The sequence below is a fragment of the Ursus arctos genome, chromosome X (assembly GCF_023065955.2).
Source record: "Ursus arctos isolate Adak ecotype North America chromosome X, UrsArc2.0, whole genome shotgun sequence".
NCBI lineage: Eukaryota > Metazoa > Chordata > Mammalia > Carnivora > Ursidae > Ursus > Ursus arctos.
Window position 1 is genome coordinate 80,360,996 of NC_079873.1, and position 17,608 is coordinate 80,378,603.

Sequence of the window (17,608 nt, forward strand, 5' to 3'; positions counted from 1 at the left end):
AATATGGCCCTCAAGGTCAAGAGAGCGGTGTCTCTCTGAGGCCCCTGAAGGGAAAGAGAACACTAACACTAACAAGGAGCCTAGATAGATACTGGTTAAGATTCACCTCTTTTAGAAAACCTTCTCAGGCTAATTCCACCTAACATTAGGCACTCAAATACCTTCACAGTCTTTAGAAACAAGTATTATTGGTAAGGCAGATTTCTTATGTTGTTCCCCTGTTTTTGTTACTTGGCCATTTTTTCTTAGGGTTTTTTTCTCTGAGGCAAGGACTGTATTTCCTTTCCCCTTCTCTCCACCTTCTCTGGCAGCCGCTGCTTTACCCCAACCTGCTCCCTGCCTCTCACCAGCCTGACCTTAGCTCTTTGATGGCACTACAGTCTCAGGATGGGATATTGACTACCTGATTCCCAGATCGTGTTAGTGATTTGTCTCCAAGTCAATTACGGTCCTTGGAAATCACCGACATCCTTAACTCTGTCCTTCTCTTTACCTTATTCCGTGAACATGCATTGGTCTTGCCCCCTCTCTGGGTCTCTGTTATCCTATCTATAAAATTTTTATAATTGTAGCCTCCCCTAGCTTGGTCAAAATCTGTTTGTGGAATCAACAGCTTGTGTTTTGTCCTGATTCGGTTGAAACCAAGAAGGATTTGGAAGGAATTATTTTAAAAGACAAATTTTTCTTCTCTATTGTGATTCTAGAGCTGGGTAGGGGGAGGGACGCTTATTTGCCAAGGAGTGGGGGGAAGGGGAAATGTGGACAGGGCCACGAGCAGCTAGGAGTGAGGGGTGGGGTTGGGGCAGAGTTGGAAGGACACTGGGAATAACATTTAGGTTTCTGACCTTGACCACCTGGCCAGGGCTACAATTTCCACGGCTTCTGACACTTGGGCTGCCACATCCCACACCAAAAAGACCCAAGCATCAGTTGGAGGCTTCCAGAACCTCTTCTTTTTATTTCTACCCCAAACCACATTTCCAGATGTCTCTGCAGCAAAGTGAAATTCCACACAAACAAGGCTTAGAGAAAAACAGAAAAACAGAAAATGAAACAGTTGGCAGTGAAAAGCAGAAAGAGAAGATGGAGCCCTTAGAGAAGGGAGTATCCCTAAGGAGGTGGGGACAAGGGGAGGAGAAGGGGAGGAGGAGAGGAGGAGGAAAGCGGGCCTGTCTCTTTAAGGGGGTTGGCTGTCAATCAGAAAGCCCTTTTCATTGCGGGAGAAGAGGACAAAGATACTCAGAGAGAAAAAGTAAAGGACTGAAGAAGGAGACTGGAGAGACCAGGATCCTTCCAGCTGAACAAAGTCAGCCGCAAAGCAGACTAGCCAGCCGGCTACAATTGGAGTCAGAGTTCCAAAGACATGGGTGAGTTTCAAAAACTTTATCATGGAAGATTCAAGCAGGCACAGAAATTTGCAAGAGAATTTCCAACTCTAGGGTCGGGGTTTCCAATGGCTTCAATGAGTTGTGTTTTGGCACTTGTTTTGTCTAATTCCTTAGCACTTGACTAGGTTAACTCCTTCTCTGCTGTAAGGAGAATGATGCTTTATTGCCAAAGAACTCTAGTAGCACGTGGAGAGTACCACAGGTCCTTGGAGAGAGTGCCCAGAGGGTTGGATATGGTCATGTGTCCTCCTACCCCCTCACTTCCCTCTACCTTCTCTTTCCCCCTGTTCTCAGGCCCTGGTAGTGCCTGGGTCAGCTGACATCCCTGGTTCTTCTGGAGACAAATAAGTGTGGGCTGGCCCTCAGATGTATAAAATAACTGCTTGCTTGATACAAAATTTGGACCCTGCTTGGCATCCCCCAATTGGGGAATTGGGCAAGATGGAACTCAGGCTTGGCTATGGCTAAGAAGGCCAATCTCAGGTTCAGGAAATGAAAATAAAGGTCTCAATGGCTTTACCATGGGGAGTGGATATGGGTAGCATCTGTGTGTGTGCACATGCATGCACACACACAAATATGGGTGACCATATCCAGCAAACATCACAGACTGAGCCTTTCTGAGGGTGTGATTCAGACTCTAAATCCCTTCTATGACAAGGAAGCTGCTGGGACCCTAGAGCTCTTACTGACATGGTTGAGTACTGAAAGCTTCTCCAGGTTCTATGAACAAAGAGAGAAGCTATAAGGTCTGGTCTTTGGTAGTGTCTACTTAGAGCAAAGTGTACAGAGCACAAGGGTCTTTGTCCACAGCGTTGTGTAGACATCACTCACATTTGGCAAAAGAAGAGTAGCAGCCTGAATGCATCCTAAATGAAATGAGAATCAATTTTCCTCTGTATTCACCATCAAATGTAGTACCTAGAAGACTCCAGCAACAATCCATGGGAAAAAGGTTTTAGATTATATTAAACTGGTGTCAGCCTTTAGGTTGTTTCATCCTGAGAGAGATCTTTGAAGCATGTACTCAGCGTGGATAACTGAGAGGGCAGGGCACTGGACTAGAGCCAACACAACCAGGTTCGAATCCCAGATCAGCCACTTAGGAGCTTCATGACCTTGGGTAGATCACTGTGAATTATCACTTCATCATCTGGAAAATGGGGATAACAATAACTGCTTTGTCTACTTTCAGGGTTGTGAAAATCAAGTAATAATGATGCGGATGTCCTTTGAAAATGGGCAAGCTCTATAACAATTATAAATAATGATCATACCAATTATTATGCAATAACACATGTATAACCTGACTCTTATTCTTTCCAAAGTGGTTTTGGGCTCTCTTTGTGCATACTTTGTGCACTTGGATAAGAATCATTTGACCAACTGAGTGTGGCCAGGTGAGAGGTGAATGTTAGGGGAACTCAGTTCCTACCCTCGGTAACATCAGGAACCCTATGTAACGTCAGGGCAGCTGATTGGGTAGGTTGTGAATTAAAAAACGGAGAGGGAGTAAAGAACAATACGGAATATTACTTCTTCAGGGGATGAAAGCCTTGAGGAAAAGGCAGGATAAATGAGGTGACTACAGGGACAGTTTTCTGTTATGGAGGCTGGATGATTTCCTCCAGGGGAATCTCCAGGGAATATTGCCACAGGTAAGGGCATAGTTGAGGTTGTGTATTGGATATCAGATCTTGGGGGTGGGCAATCCTTGGGCCAGATGCACATGAGAATTGTAGCCTTTGAGTTTTCAATTATTCAATAACAAAGTATCTCAAGTTTGTAAATAATAGACCATCTCTAACAAGGTGCCATACTGCTATTACTTCTGACATGGAGCGCGTTGCTGTTCAACAATTGTAGTACACAAATTATATCATGGAATCTGGGATTGGAAGGAACTTTGGAAGCTGCCTGAGCCAATCTCAAGGCAGGATTCCCTTCTACAACAGCTAATTAAATGTTCCTATGGCCTCTGTTTAATCACCCCCAGAAATGGAGAGCTCACTACCTCGACCATATGCAATCTTATAGGATGGGAAGCTGAGAGGAACACTGAATTCAGTGTTGTCTATATAAAAGGTTTATGGGGGAAATGATAGTTCATTAAACCTTGTCCTGACTTGGGGAGGGGATGTTCCAAATGAGTCTTTGGGATAACAATGGAATCGGAAAAGAGCTAAAGAGCAGTAGCTGATTATTCTCTGCTCAGTAACACAGTGCCATTACTGAACAGCAAAACGTTGGCTCCTGCAAGCCTGTTGTTTGAGAACAGTGGCTGTTACCCTGGTAACCAGACTATGATGCTTCCCTCCAAAGGTGGCTGTTTGCCGAGCAGTATAGTTTTGGCTGGTGCAGACTAAGTGAGGGTAGCCGAGGCAAGAAAGAAGTGTGGATGCAAAGCAAGGGTCCAGTTTTACAAAATTCCTGAAGACTAATTGAATCTCACTGGGATGGCAAGAATGCCACAAGAATGCCAAGAGCTAAAAAGAAACCAGATCCAAACCAGCATACTCACTTATTCTTCCGAGAGACTGTGACTAAAATGATCACGACAGCCTTCCCCACCCTATTCCTCACCTTGGCCCTGCAGAGCCAGAGGAGCTCTTGGAGAGCCAGGCAGACTAAAAGTCCTGCTCTGCTTGGAGGAGCTTTTGCCCTGGCTCTGTGCTATGAAAGCTGGAAGTTTACTCAAGAACCTGACAACTAGAACTATTCTCTCAAAGCTATGTGAGTAGTAATAAGGCCTAAGAACCCCTGGGAGATGGGTGGGAGGGGACATATAGTGTTTAAACCCATCAAGCACTGGTACCCAGCCAGTGGCATCTTTTTCTTTCTTTGCCTTCTTGTGTATTAACCTGAAGCCCTGAAAACCATCCCCAGGGTATAGTTCTTGTTCTGAAAGAAAGCAACTGTAGAAATGCCCTCCTTGCCTACAGAACTTCAGATCCCAAGAAGATCAGGTAAGGTCACATCAGCCTGGAAGTCAAACAGAGCAGGTTTCCCTTTCTTTCCCACTGTTAGGGCCTACCCAGTGCTAAACTTTCCTCAAAAACCCTACAAGTACTGATTGATTAATTCCTCCTTGGCTATTTAAAAATGGTCCTAAGGGTGATCTTGCAGCTCTGTACTTGCCTCTGAGCTCTCTGCTAGGCTCTGGAAAAGAATCAGTGACATCCCAAGGAAGGGAACAAGGCTCGCCAAATCAGCTTCACACTGCAACCAAGGAGAGAGGAAGAAATGGTGAGAGACTGACCAAAGAAATAAGGTATAGAAAATGTTGTCTCTTAGCTTATTGTCAGGTGCTTATTTTTTACCTCTGTGTAAGTGGGCAAGATGAAGACAATGTGTCAGGAATAGAGTTTAATAACCAAGCTTCTATTCCAACTTCCCAATGTTTGGTCATATATTGGTGTGTGTGTGTGTGTGTGTGTGTGTGTTTGGGAAGGAGTGGGGAGTATAGGAAACAAGTTGGCCCAAATGCTGTTGCTATAGTAATAATAATATCTGTCCAAAGAAGAGGTTGAGATTCCTTTTTATTTAACTTTATCCATATGACTTGACCATTCATCAGGCTTAGATTCCCATGTCCCAGTGGTTGCAGGGCCCCTTTCCACCACTTGAATGCAGTGTAAGTGCTGAGTTCACATAGGGAAGACAAGATTATAGGCAGGGCTTTGTCTGACCAGGATAAGGCCAGAAGCAAAAGTCTTTGTCTCTGGCACCTCCTGACGATTGTTGTTTTACTCCTAGAACACACCCACTGATCTCCATCCATCCCCAGTACCAGTCACGGTTGCTCTAGCATCTTGGCCCTGTCAACTGCTTTAGGCCCCAGTCAAGGAAGCCTCTGTTCGTGGAGTGAGGTTAAGGGGTGGGTTCTGGGAGGAGGGTAAGACTGTAGTGCAGATTAGAGACTTAGGGAGATGGGGCCAGTTTTTCACTCAATGAGCCTGCCTGTTGTTTAGCTCTATTGTATAGGGTTCTTCTATCTCTCCCTTTGTCAGCTGGATTCAAGGGACAGGCTAGGAATTGTGCAAGGCACAATTGGTCTCTTTCTACCATCTCTTTCGATGAAAGCCCTTCCTCTCCTCCCTTTGATGAGTTCCCAGATTCACACTGAATTTCCATCATGGAGCTGGTCCTTGAGGCGTGCCCAGGGCATGGGAAAGGAGGGAGGGCTTGGGAGCTCTTGGCTCCTGCTTAAAGAGACAGCAAGCACCAGGATCAACACAGTCCCTTGGATGGACATGGATCTGGATAAGATTAACAATGGTCCTGTTGATCTTTGTCAGATTCCTGTGAAGACTATTGGTCAGAAGGGTTTGAAGTTCTATCACAGATTGATTAGACTCATTTTGGAAGTTTGCAGATAAATCTAGCCAACACCTGAGTATTTCCCCTTTGCTTACATTTTGCCCACAGGACTTGGTCATATACATTTTAACACTAAGTTATAGGTAGCTTTGGTCTTTGATTCACAGACACAGGTTTGTTCTCCCCAGCAAGACTGAAAGGTCAGTGAAGAAAGGGACTGGGCTTTATAATTCACTTTTGTTTCTCATAGTGCCCAGATTACTTCAAATATGCTTAATAATTGTACTGAATCCACAACAAAAGAAATGAAAGAAAAACACTGGGAAGGGTCATTATTTTTCTCTATGACCTCTCATCGAAGTCAGGCAGTTTAATCCAATGGAGTTGCATTGGGTAATATTATTATTATTGTAGTTCTTTTATGCCACCTCTACCATGTGACAATCTGTACTTAGCCTGGAAATGTGAGCATGACTCTTGGGAAAGCCAAAGAACTCCAGAATCCCTCACAGCCTCCCTGAATCAAACCAATACCATTTCAACCATGAAGGGTGCTGAAATGGAGAGCTTACGGCTTTAGGCTATTGTTCACACATTCCCAAGGACATTTCTTGGGCTGTGAAAAATTGAAGTGAACCCAATGGACCTTTCTCAGAACGTTTTGATTGTCAACTACTTGGATGAAGACACACTTTTTTTTTGCGTGTTCTGAGTTTTTCCCAGTTGAAATCCAAAAGTTGATTTTTTGCTTGGCCAGACTGACTGAGATTTTTCATTTTTGCTGAACTTAGATGTCCCCAGAACCAACCTCATCCGTGAAGAGGTGGACATGTAATGTGTGTGTTGATATCATTGAACTATGTAGAGCTCCAGAGTGATTTATCTGGGGCCATTTATTTCCAACTCCATGTTAAAGACTCATTAAAAACTATGTCTTCCTTGTCCCTTGCTTTGAGTGGCAGTGCAGTGGAAAAGGGGTACCAAGTTATTTGAGGTCTAAGAAAATAGAGGAAAAATGTATGTAAAAAGAAAGTATATCAGTGGATGATCCAGAGTGGCTCCCAAGGCTTAGCCCTTTATCACCTAGTAAGGACACTACAAATGACACTCTATGGTTATTTGGATGATGATCAAGGGATCAGATACATTAAGGAGAATTTTTCCTTATCTTTATAACCGTGGAGGGGACATTGGCTAAAACTTAGAGTGGAATTCCCTGTTTGGCTGGCAAAAGTTCAAGTTCCTTCATCCCTGATCGCACCTGAACCATTTAGCTCTTCCCAGGGTGAAAAAGCTGGGGTGAGTGAGTGGCACAGGACGGTCACTTGCTAGGGTGGATGGCTGTCCTTACTCTGGGCCAAATAAACAGTTCTGCCATTGTTCCCTGGGTCTGACCCCCTCCCCACCCCCAGGCCTGCAGGCCCCTGCAGAATACCAATGAGGCTCCTGGGATCTCAGGGAAAAACAAGGCTTCTTTGTCCAGGGGAGCTATGGAGGGCTCTGTCCAAGCCCTGACCCTGTGCTGGGGAGAGAGGGAACAGAGAGGTCACTGACCTTCTCCTCCCCCCACCCTCAGGCTTCAGAGACCTTCTTTACTAGAAGAGTCTAAGAGTTTGGGGGTGGGGAAGAGTTGGATAGACAGAGTAGGAAAATAGCAGCACTGTTTATTTCCAAGCTCTTTTTCTTAACTTACAGGATGCATCTAGTATCTTAACCTGTTGAGAAAGAAGATCAATTTCTGGAATATTCCCTGAGAACAATGATCAATTTCAACTGCTGTGTTTTTCTTTCTGGTATATACATGTGTGCATGTGCACATTTGCATGCATGCATGTGTGCACATGCATATGCGTGTGCACACATACGCGTACACGACACACACACACACCATGGCCCAGCTCTGATGAAGCACTGTTACCAAGCACTATTGCAAAGTTCATACTAAGTAAACTCTGCCTCCACCACAGCAGCACAGCTACAAATTGATTGCTTCTCATAGAGGCCAAATTTTCTTTTTTTTTTTAAGATTTATTTATTTATTTATTTATTTATTTATTTATTTATTTGACAGAGAGAGAGAGACAGCCAGCGAGAGAGGGAACACAAGCAGGGGGAGTGGGAGAGGAAGAAGCAGGCTCATAGCAGAGGAGCCTGATGTGGGGCTCGATCCCATAACGCCGGGATCATGCCCTGAGCTGAAGGCAGACGCTTAACGACTGCGCCACCCAGGCACCCCAAAATTTTCTGGCAGCAGTTCTTCAGTTCTTGGAAAAGGATGAAAATTCAGTTCTCCTGCAAATATTAGCTACTTATTCTGCTTGCCTTGGGCTTCTGAGCCTCATCTCTAGTGTCATATACCAGAATCTTTGAGGAAGAGGCTCTTTGAGGACCAAGGAAGGGCATGTCATTTTAGGGGATGATGGGTAATAGAACTCACTCATTCTGTGGCTTTGAGAACAGAGACAAATGCTTCTACCTCAACTTTCTCCTCATAGAGATAATCTGGTCCTTCAAAATCTGTTCACATTGCATCAGCCATGCAAATCAACAGATATTTAAGCACACCGGGCTAAAAAGAAGCTGTACTAGTATTAAGAGGGTCGGGCAAAGGACTCCCCTAGTCCTTGCTACCATGGCATAGACAAGTGAGCTTTGGATAAAAATGCAAACCTAGAAATTAGTACAATTTGCTTTCTTTTTTAAGGAGTGCCGACATGCTTTTCCAAAAGCAGCTTCTCAGCACATCAGCTGTATATGTGTATATAATTCATATATACATAAAATACAGAAAAAATACTTCTTATATCATATCTCTGTATATTATATGATGTATGAACAGATGTATAAAATCAGTAGCATGCGCATGCATGCACGCACACACACACACACACACGCATATGCATATATATTTGGGATCTGGCCAAGTGGCCCAAGGGAGTCACCGTTTCCTCATCTACTAAGCCATCTATTTGACATTTGTTGAGTTTTGCTCCATGTGGCACTTACAGCATGGGGCTAGTACTTGAGGCACAGCTGTTCTTAGAGCCTATGACTTCTTGTGTGCCTTTCCTGTTTCTCAGCAACACTGGCATGGGGCCTGGGGTGACAGGTCTCGGTATCTCAGGAACTCTTAGCACTCTGAGACACCTGTGTTCCCAGGCTTTGGTGTGTTTTCGTCATGCCAGAAAGATGTTTCATGCTTTGATGACTTTGTATAGAGTCTTTTTTGTAGCTGTTTTGACAGAACTCCAGTGTAAGCCTGAGGGTGCAGACATTGGCCCAGCTGCAATATAGGGGGACAAATCAGCCATGCAAAATGTTCAAAAATAATTAAGCTTGCATTTTTATTACCGTGAATAATAGTCACCCTCCCATTACCATCTCCTGCTCTCTGCCAGTTTCCTCCTTCCCTTTGGACTGCTCTCCACATGATATTCTAGATGAGAAAGAAGCAAGCATTCCATGCGACAAATACACAATGTTAAGGAATATCCAGGAGCAGGTGATTTCCAAAGTTCCCCCACTTGGAACTCTCTCTAAGGCTCAAATCCTGTCTGACAATACCAACATCTCTGGCCTGCACCCATCCCTTTGTGGAACTCTTGTTGCATTTCCCTTCTGTAACCACTTACTTGGCTGCCTGAAATTGTTAGTGGAATATATTAGGTCTACCTAGCTCATTCTTCCTCAGTAAACAAAAGACTCCCATATGGCAAAGTCTATGTCTTTTATGTTTTCACATCCCACATAACACCTGGCACAATGCTGGGCATATAGTAAGTACTAACTAAGAGTTGGTAAATGACTGAAACAAACAAATAAAAATGATAAGAAAGGAGAGTATGATCGCATAATCTCCCTAGCTTGCTACTTTGATGATGGATTATTTTTAAAAAACCCATACATTCCGGGAATTAAAAGTAAGGACTTATTTTTAAGAATGGAACAAAGTAATGTTTTTGGGTCAATCTCACATTCCAGAAGCCTGAAGTTGGAGAATCTCCTGCTTTTGGACTCTGGGGTGACTACTCCATCTGTGCATGTGAGCACAGGGCTTGACTGGTCGGCCAGAGGGGCATGGGTGGCACGAGCTACTTATGAAACATCCCTGACTTTTCCCCTCCTTCCTCCCCAGGCTTGTTAGAGTGCTGTGCAAGATGTCTCGTAGGGGCCCCCTTTGCTTCCCTGGTGGCCACTGGATTATGTTTCTTCGGGGTGGCACTGTTCTGTGGCTGTGGACATGAAGCACTCACTGGCACAGAAAAGCTAATTGAGACCTATTTCTCCAAAAACTACCAGGACTATGAGTATCTCATCAATGTGTAAGTACCTGTTATCCTACACAAAGCCCTCCCTTTTCCCCTCTCTCCCAGGAGACATACGGAACTCATTAGTACGTTAGTGATTAGTAGGGGGTTAGCGTGGAGCCAGACAGGATTCCTGAGTCTTCCCTCTATTTGCAGATTTCACCTATGCCCCATCGAGGGTCCTAAATGAGAGGGAAGTGCCAAATTCAGAAAGGGGAGTTCTGTCTGCCTGCCAGCCCACTTCTCACTGCCCACCCCCCACTGCACTTGCTTTGTCCCACATGTTCTAACTTCTGACCATAGGTTAACATTGACTGAGTTGGAGCCTCTGCAGTGATAGGTATGGAGAACTCAGGGAAGGCACAATGACTGGGGAGATGGGGGCCACTGCTCTTGCTCTGACATACCATTTGAGTCTGCTCAGGCTCTGTACTAAGACTTTCCTGTTCCTAGCATGTTAGGCCCCTATTCCTTCATCCCTCTTCCTCCCGGTCTAGCTCCTCTCTGCTTTCTCCTCTGAGGGAACATCTCCGAAGGGTCTGGCCAAGGAGAATAGAACTCTAGTTCTTCAGGTCACAGGGTAAGCAAGGGGTGGAGGAACCCAGTGATTCCTCTAAAGAATCCCTAGCCTTGTTTAGGTGCTCACTCAAGTGTCCACCTTACTTATACAGGAAGGGAACTGGGTCCTCAGTTAACAAGAGTTCCTGATATCTTCTGTTTATCTGTTAATGCAGGATCCATGCCTTCCAGTATGTCATCTATGGAACTGCCTCTTTCTTCTTCCTTTATGGGGCCCTCCTGCTGGCTGAGGGCTTCTACACCACCGGCGCAGTCAGGCAGATCTTTGGCGACTACAAGACCACCATCTGCGGCAAGGGCCTGAGCGCAACGGTAACAGGGGGCCAGAAGGGGAGGGGTTCCAGAGGCCAACATCAAGCTCATTCTTTGGAGCGGGTGTGTCATTGTTTGGGAAAATGGCTAGGACATCCCGACAAGGTGATCATCCTCAGGATTTTGTGGCAATAACAAGGGGTGGGGGACAATTGGGCGTGAGTCTGTGGCCTCATCCCCACCCAAGGCTGGGTCCTCTCTAGGGGCCTGGCTTTTGAGTGAGGAAGTGATGGCTACAGCCGAACGAGAAGGTCAGGAAGAACGTGGTGCCCAGCTGGCTTAGCCTCACTTTTTAAAAGTTCCCTAGAAAATTTCATCTCAAAAAAAAAATAAATAAATAAAAGCATGAGTTTTGTGGATACTTCATAAAATCAGACCATTTCTAAGCCATCTGTTGACATTCCTTTACTCTCCTCTTAGCAGGGACCACAACAAAATTAGATTTGACCACCTAAGAGCCTAAATGCTACTCATGGGATTGAGAGGCAGGCACCTGATCTGAGAGGAGGGTGGATCGTGGAAATTAAATAATTCCACTCCAAGGTGGAATTCACAATGTTCTGGGATTCTACACTGTTCGAGGTCCCAGAGGAAACTAGCATGGATCTACATATTTAATGTTTCATCTTTGAGGGTTATCCATGTTTCTAGTAAGGCACACATTGGTTTTCAGTCTCTAGAGTCAAGATCTTTGGGGGCCTGAATATCTGTGGGTTATGGTGATATCTTTTGTGGCCAGCAGTTGGCTTAGAAAGGTTTTTGGATCTGAAGTTTAAACCTCCCATTGGCTTTGCTCAATGACTAGGGATGAAAAGTCCTATGACAAGGAACATTTTCTAAGCTCAGCCTAAGGTGAGAAATGGCACGACTTTCTTCCAAGATCTGTTTTGATTTCTTTACACCTTATCTGCCCAAAAAATCTCCTGAAGCCTCTCTAACCCAGGGATCCTCCTCACTCCAACCCCTACCCTTTCCCCCCACCCTCCATCACACTTGGGGCCAGTTCTCTAGTAGATACTGCCAGTGACATTTGGCACAGGTGCCCTGCTTACTAATTTCATTTGGCGGAGATACCTGGACTCTGGTTTCCTACCTGGCACATGCCACTCCAGGATCTCCCAGTTTGTGTTTCAATGTCTGCAGGCCGATGCTGATTTCTAACCACCCCATGTCAATTGTTTTAGTTTGTGGGCATCACCTATGCCCTGACCGTTGTGTGGCTCCTGGTGTTTGCCTGCTCTGCTGTGCCTGTGTACATTTACTTCAACACCTGGACCACCTGCCAGTCTATTGCCTTCCCCAGCAAGACTTCTGCCAGTATAGGCAGTCTCTGTGCTGATGCCAGAATGTATGGTGAGTTAGGGTGTTGGTGCCTTGGCTTCCCAACCCCTATGAAAGCACTATATATTTGGTTCTTTACTTGGGATGACAAGGGTGGTGATTATAGAGAAAAATATTATGGATGCCTGGATCTTAGTTTGTTATTTCCTCCCCACTGAAATTGGAGAGATTTCTTCCCTTGGAAGGGAACTTCTCTTAGAAGTGGTAGGAGTTTTCTTGGCTGTTCACCCTGCTCTAGCCTAGTTGAGAAGCAGTACATTTCAATAACAAACACAAGATTACACAACTGTTCAGTACCACCTTCTATTTTTTTTTTTTTGGCAAATCTTTACAAAAGAGGATCCTGATTGTTAGTGGAATTCAACTTTTCAGCCAGGATGAGTAAAGATATAAGAAGGGCTCTGAAAGAAAATCTCCATGGAGCCCCACAACTCCATGAAGCTCACACCCTGGTTGACTTGTGTGTCTTACTCAGGTGTTCTCCCATGGAATGCTTTCCCTGGCAAGGTGTGTGGCTCCAACCTTCTGTCCATCTGCAAAACAGCTGAGGTGAGTGGGCCATTTGAGTTCTTTTACAATGGAGTGGCTAGGACCATACAAATTTCTACCCATGGCCTTCAATTTTAAAAGCCACAGGTTTTTTGTTTTTGTTTTTTTGCTGGATTTTGAGCATAGATGCTAAAACATCTATTTTCCCTATAGCTGTATAGAAAGCCTTCCATTCCACGACTTCCTTTCTTAAAGGACAAATTTGTAGTTTTAGGTAAAGATAGAGATTAATGACAAAATCCCCCAAATGAAAAAAATTTATCCTTTTAGTTAAAAACCTTATGAAGAAAATGATTTATGCAGAGAGACACACTCCTCAGTTTATAAAAACACTTTCAGTTTGGAACCCCTCCATCTCTAATGAGAAGTAAAAACAAAAAGTACATTTAAAAGAGGAAAACACTGTATTGGCAATGGGTATCATCTACAAATGAGGCCGGGGAATAAAACCAAGTCCTGAGGAAGACGGCAGTAACTTTAAATGTTTAAAACCTTAAACAGTGACTTTAAAATTTGGGATCCTGGCTACAACTGTAGGGATACTGTTGATTAAAATATTTTATGAGTGTTTTATGAGTATTCTGTGTTCTGAGTGCTATGGGGTTAGGTGCTGTGATGTACATTAAAAAGCAGGAGGCCTACACTCAGGGAAGTGGCAGTTTAGTTATAGATGCAGAATTAACACACAGGAAGATATCAATGCATTCGGAAAGCTGCATGCACGATCTACAGCAGAGCATAGTTTTGCAGGTGCAAGAAACTCTTCTCCCTTTTGCCTTTTCTTGCAGTTCCAAATGACCTTCCACCTGTTTATTGCTGCCTTTGTGGGGGCTGCAGCCACACTGGTTTCCCTGGTGAGTTGTCTGAATGTGATCTTGGCAAATAAGTGGTCTTGGGATAGCCTGGGTACAGCTATGCTGAAAGGCAGAAAGATAGATTGCTAACCTTGCGACGCTGGAGAGAAGTGCCTGGGAAGAGACAACAAAGTGTAGACTGCGAACTTCTACTTTGGGTTGGCAAGGTAGAAAAACTTCCGAAATTAGACAGGAACAGGAAAAGTGGTATGAGGAAAGAGAAGGTAAGAGATTAATGATCAGACATGATAATATTTAGCGTTTACAGAGCATGTAATATAGCCAAGGGGTTTGCAGTCAGAAATTGCAGTTAATTCTCAACACGTGCTGGTCAGATGAGTGACAAGAACAAGGAAACATTACTAAACATGATTTTCCAAAGCCTGGAATTCTATATTCTGTCAATACGAATCCACCTTGGGCACTCTCCAAGAGATTTACTTCTCCTGAAAACACGGAGAGGACCGTCTAACATTATTGGAACTGTTATGACTATGATGTGATTCTACGCCCCAGGTCCTGCTGACGGCGTTACAGTGCAGTGTCAGTGGGGTGCATTCATTGTTCAGATTAAAAACCTAGGGCACTGAAGGGTGAAGGAATTTACCTGTAGTCATTAAATAAGTAGTGATAAGAATAAGCTCGCAGAACGCCTGGCCGCTACTGCTGAGGCTTTTATACAAACTGGAGTTTTTCCTCATTCTGGAAAATAAATTGATGCATGAAGCAGGCAGGGCTGTTCTGCCCATTGCGGTTGTGTGTCTGCAGCAAGCAGCCTGTGACTCCAGGTCACTCAGACACATGGATGGGATGATGGCAGAGCCCAGTGCATGCACTGTTCACTTTCCTGAGGAAAACCCAGTGCCAGGGCGCTTAGCATAGGAGTGGAATAAATCCTTGTCGAACTGGCCTGAGCCATTAGAAGGAAATGTGTCAGCGAGGACTTCTAGTCAAGTACATAGGGTGAAAGCCTGGGACATGCTGCTTTTTGCAGATCAGGGGTTTTTCCTTTATTTACCTGATTTTATTTCTACCCTTCCTCATTCACAAAAGCTTTGGAGGAGGGAGAGCTTCCTTTTCAATTCTCACTCGTATTTTCTCTTCTGTTCCTACAGCTCACCTTCATGATTGCTGCCACTTACAACTTTGCCGTCCTTAAACTCATGGGCCGAGGCACCAAGTTCTGATGTCCTGTAGAAATTTCCCTTTCTCTAATAGCGAGGCTCTAACCACACAGCCTACAATGCTGCGTCTCCCGTGTTAACTCTTTGCCTTTGCCACTGACTGGCCCTCTTCTTACTTGGCGAGTGTAACAAGAAAGGAGAGTCTTGTGGTGATTAATGTCTCTCTGTGGACTCTCCCCTCTTATGTACCTCTTTTAGTCATTTTGCTTCACAGCTGGTTCCTGCTAGAAATGGGAAATGCTTCAGATGGTGACTCCCCAACTGCAAGTCACAATGGAATGGAGGCTCTAATTCAATTTTCAAGCATCTCCTGAGGACCAGGAAGTGTTTTCTCCTCAAAGGGCACTTCCACTGATGGAAACAAAGTGGAAAGAAAGATGCTCAGGTAGAGAGAAGGGATATACCCGGCCCCCTTGATATCTATTGGGGCCAAATATATTCTCCTTGGTGTACAAAACAGAGAACCCACTCCTATCTCCCTCTTACCACTGAAGATAGAAGAAAAAAAAAGAATACCAAAAAAACCAATAAGAGCATTTACCCAAATCTACCTACTGCAGCTGGGAGAAGGGGGTCAAAGCAAGGATCTTTCACCCATAGAAAGAGAGCACTGACCCTGATGGCGATGGACTATTTAAGCCCTAACTCAGCCAATCTTACTTATAGCATAAGGGAGCGTAGTGTCTGTGTAGACCAAGTGGGCACCTGGCCTTACACCTTATTAGGGAAGAGAAGCAGGGCATTGTCAGCATCTTCTCACTCCCTTCTCCTTGATAACAGCTACCATGACAACCCTGTGGTTTCCAAGGAGCTGAGAACAGAGAGAAACTAGCTCATATGAAAAAAAAAAAAAAGACTGGCCTAAGGAGCAGCAGTTGTTAGTGGCTAATGGTGTAAACTGAGCCAGCCCTCTGGTAGACACAGGATAGATAACTCTTTGGATAGCGCGTCTTTTTTCTGTTAATTAGTTGTATACTCTGGCCTCTGTCATATCTTCACAATGGTGCTCTTTTCATGGGGTATTATCCATTCAGTCACAGAAGATGATTTGAAGATCTTGATTTGTTTCAGAATGACGCATATTTCACATTTGCCGGTTTGTTTATCCCTTGTTTGGGGTTGTGCCAGAAAGGTTTAGAGAACGATTCTGTGATTATGATTCTTTAGCAAATGGACATTGAACGTTAAACATTGCAAATAATATTTAAAGTTGGCTAGTTCCAGACTCCCACTAGATTTTTTCCAAATTATTCTGCTCTTTGCAGAAATGGATTTGGTGAATTTGAACCTCAATTTGAATAACCTATTTGATTGTTCTCTTTAAGCCAGTGGGGGATGATTTGATTTAGCAGTGTTAACTCGCTGTGTTAAAGAGTCAGTTTTAACATACAGGTTATTCTCTCCTACTACAGGTCACATAATAGAATGCCCCGGCCATCAGCTACTCAGTTGGTAGGCTTCCATGGAAACAGAAAGGTGGAAAGAGTTGGAAACCTGAATAACTCCCAGGTTTCAGGCTTCTCTTTCTGTGTTTGTTAACTTTGAGTTAAAAAAGAAAAGGCTGATTGGTCTTTATGGAAAGAAAGATGCTATGGATATGACTGTAGGTGGCAATTTGTTGTAAAGAGTTGTTTTGTTTTGTTTTGTTTTCCCCCCAAAGTGGTTTCAGCAATGTTTAAGGAGATGTAAGATGTTTGCAAAAAGATATTTAATATTTGTTTTCAGACCAGTATACAAGATAAGCTTCCAGGCTGCATAGAGGGAGGAGATGGAAAAGGTTCTGTAAGAAACCAATCAAGATCAAGGAAAGTGAAGTAATCCATATCTTGTGTTTTGTTTTGATTTAATAACATAACAAATAACCAACCCTTCCCTGAAAACCTCCCAGGCATACGTACACACATATACACACACAAAGAGAGTTAACTGAAAGTGTTTCCTTCATTTCTGATACAGAATTTCAATTTTAACACACATAAAGGATAAACTTTTAGGAACTTATCTTACAAAGTGAATTTTATAAAATTAAAGAAAAATAAAATTAAGAATGTTCTCAATCAAACATTGTGTCCTTTGAGTGAATTGTTTTGTGTAACCCCACAATAGAAGCGAATAATTAGACCTTTATTGTGCTTTGTTCAGGGAGCTTATTTATTTTTCAGGTCATCCAAGTCATTCTCACAACAATTCTCTGACATAAAAAATAGATAAATCACTTCTATTTTTATAGCTTAGGAGACTAAGAAACAGTCAAAGTAAATTACCCAAAGAAACCCAATAAGCACATACCTGAGCTTGGACTAGAACTCAGGTGGGGGTTTTTGTTTGTTTATTTTTGTTTTTGTTTTTTTGTAGAACTCAGGTCTTAATACCTGAGAACTTCTAGTCAAGTATATACAGCGAAAGCCTATATACCTGGACATGCCTGTTTTAGAGTTTCTTTTCTGTTAGAAGTTGGGTTTCAGAGTGTTCTGCTCATTCAGACTCAAATACGGTTACTTCTTTAATGTGGTAATGGTGCCCCAGCCCTGGTGTGTTGAGGATTAAGTGATTGCTACCTTCGCTTTCAATCGTTTGCATATTGCAATAACGAGCCCTCGGGCTTCATACGTGAATGATGCTTAGTTTTATCTGAAAGGTTCTGGATGAAAGGTTTAAGGTAGGGACAGAGAAGCTATGGTAAGGACAATGTAAATGTAAACAGTCTGTGGCAGGGCACTATTAGAGTAAATTAGTGACACCTGATACCTTGGATGGCCCACCCCCTAACCCAT

At 43.7% G+C, this 17,608-nt stretch overlaps 1 protein-coding gene across 2 annotated transcripts; it reads left to right on the forward strand.

Annotated features, from left to right (window-relative positions):
* Positions 1-1,229: 1,229 nt before the first annotated feature.
* PLP1 (proteolipid protein 1) lies at positions 1,230-16,896 on the forward strand. 2 transcript variants are annotated; one of them, XM_057315099.1, is made up of 7 exons: positions 1,230-1,367; positions 9,844-10,030; positions 10,750-11,011; positions 12,091-12,259; positions 12,723-12,796; positions 13,585-13,650; positions 14,766-16,896. In XM_057315099.1, the coding sequence occupies exons 1-7, from the start codon at positions 1,364-1,366 to the stop codon at positions 14,835-14,837; spliced, it is 834 nt and encodes a 277-aa protein (XP_057171082.1). In that variant the 5' UTR covers positions 1,230-1,363; the 3' UTR covers positions 14,838-16,896. The 2 variants fall into 2 exon arrangements, with proteins under 2 accessions (XP_057171082.1, XP_026345273.1); XM_026489488.4 differs by having other exon boundaries at positions 10,750-10,906.
* The last annotated feature ends 712 nt before the right edge of the window (positions 16,897-17,608 follow it).

Bases quoted from the DNA above. Each gene is read 5' to 3' on its own strand.
- PLP1 (XM_057315099.1), top strand. The intron at 11,012-12,090 runs GTGATCATCCTC...CAATTGTTTTAG, and splicing joins GGCTAGGACATCCCGACAAG to TTTGTGGGCATCACCTATGC. The intron at 12,797-13,584 runs GTGAGTGGGCCA...CTTTTCTTGCAG, and splicing joins CCATCTGCAAAACAGCTGAG to TTCCAAATGACCTTCCACCT.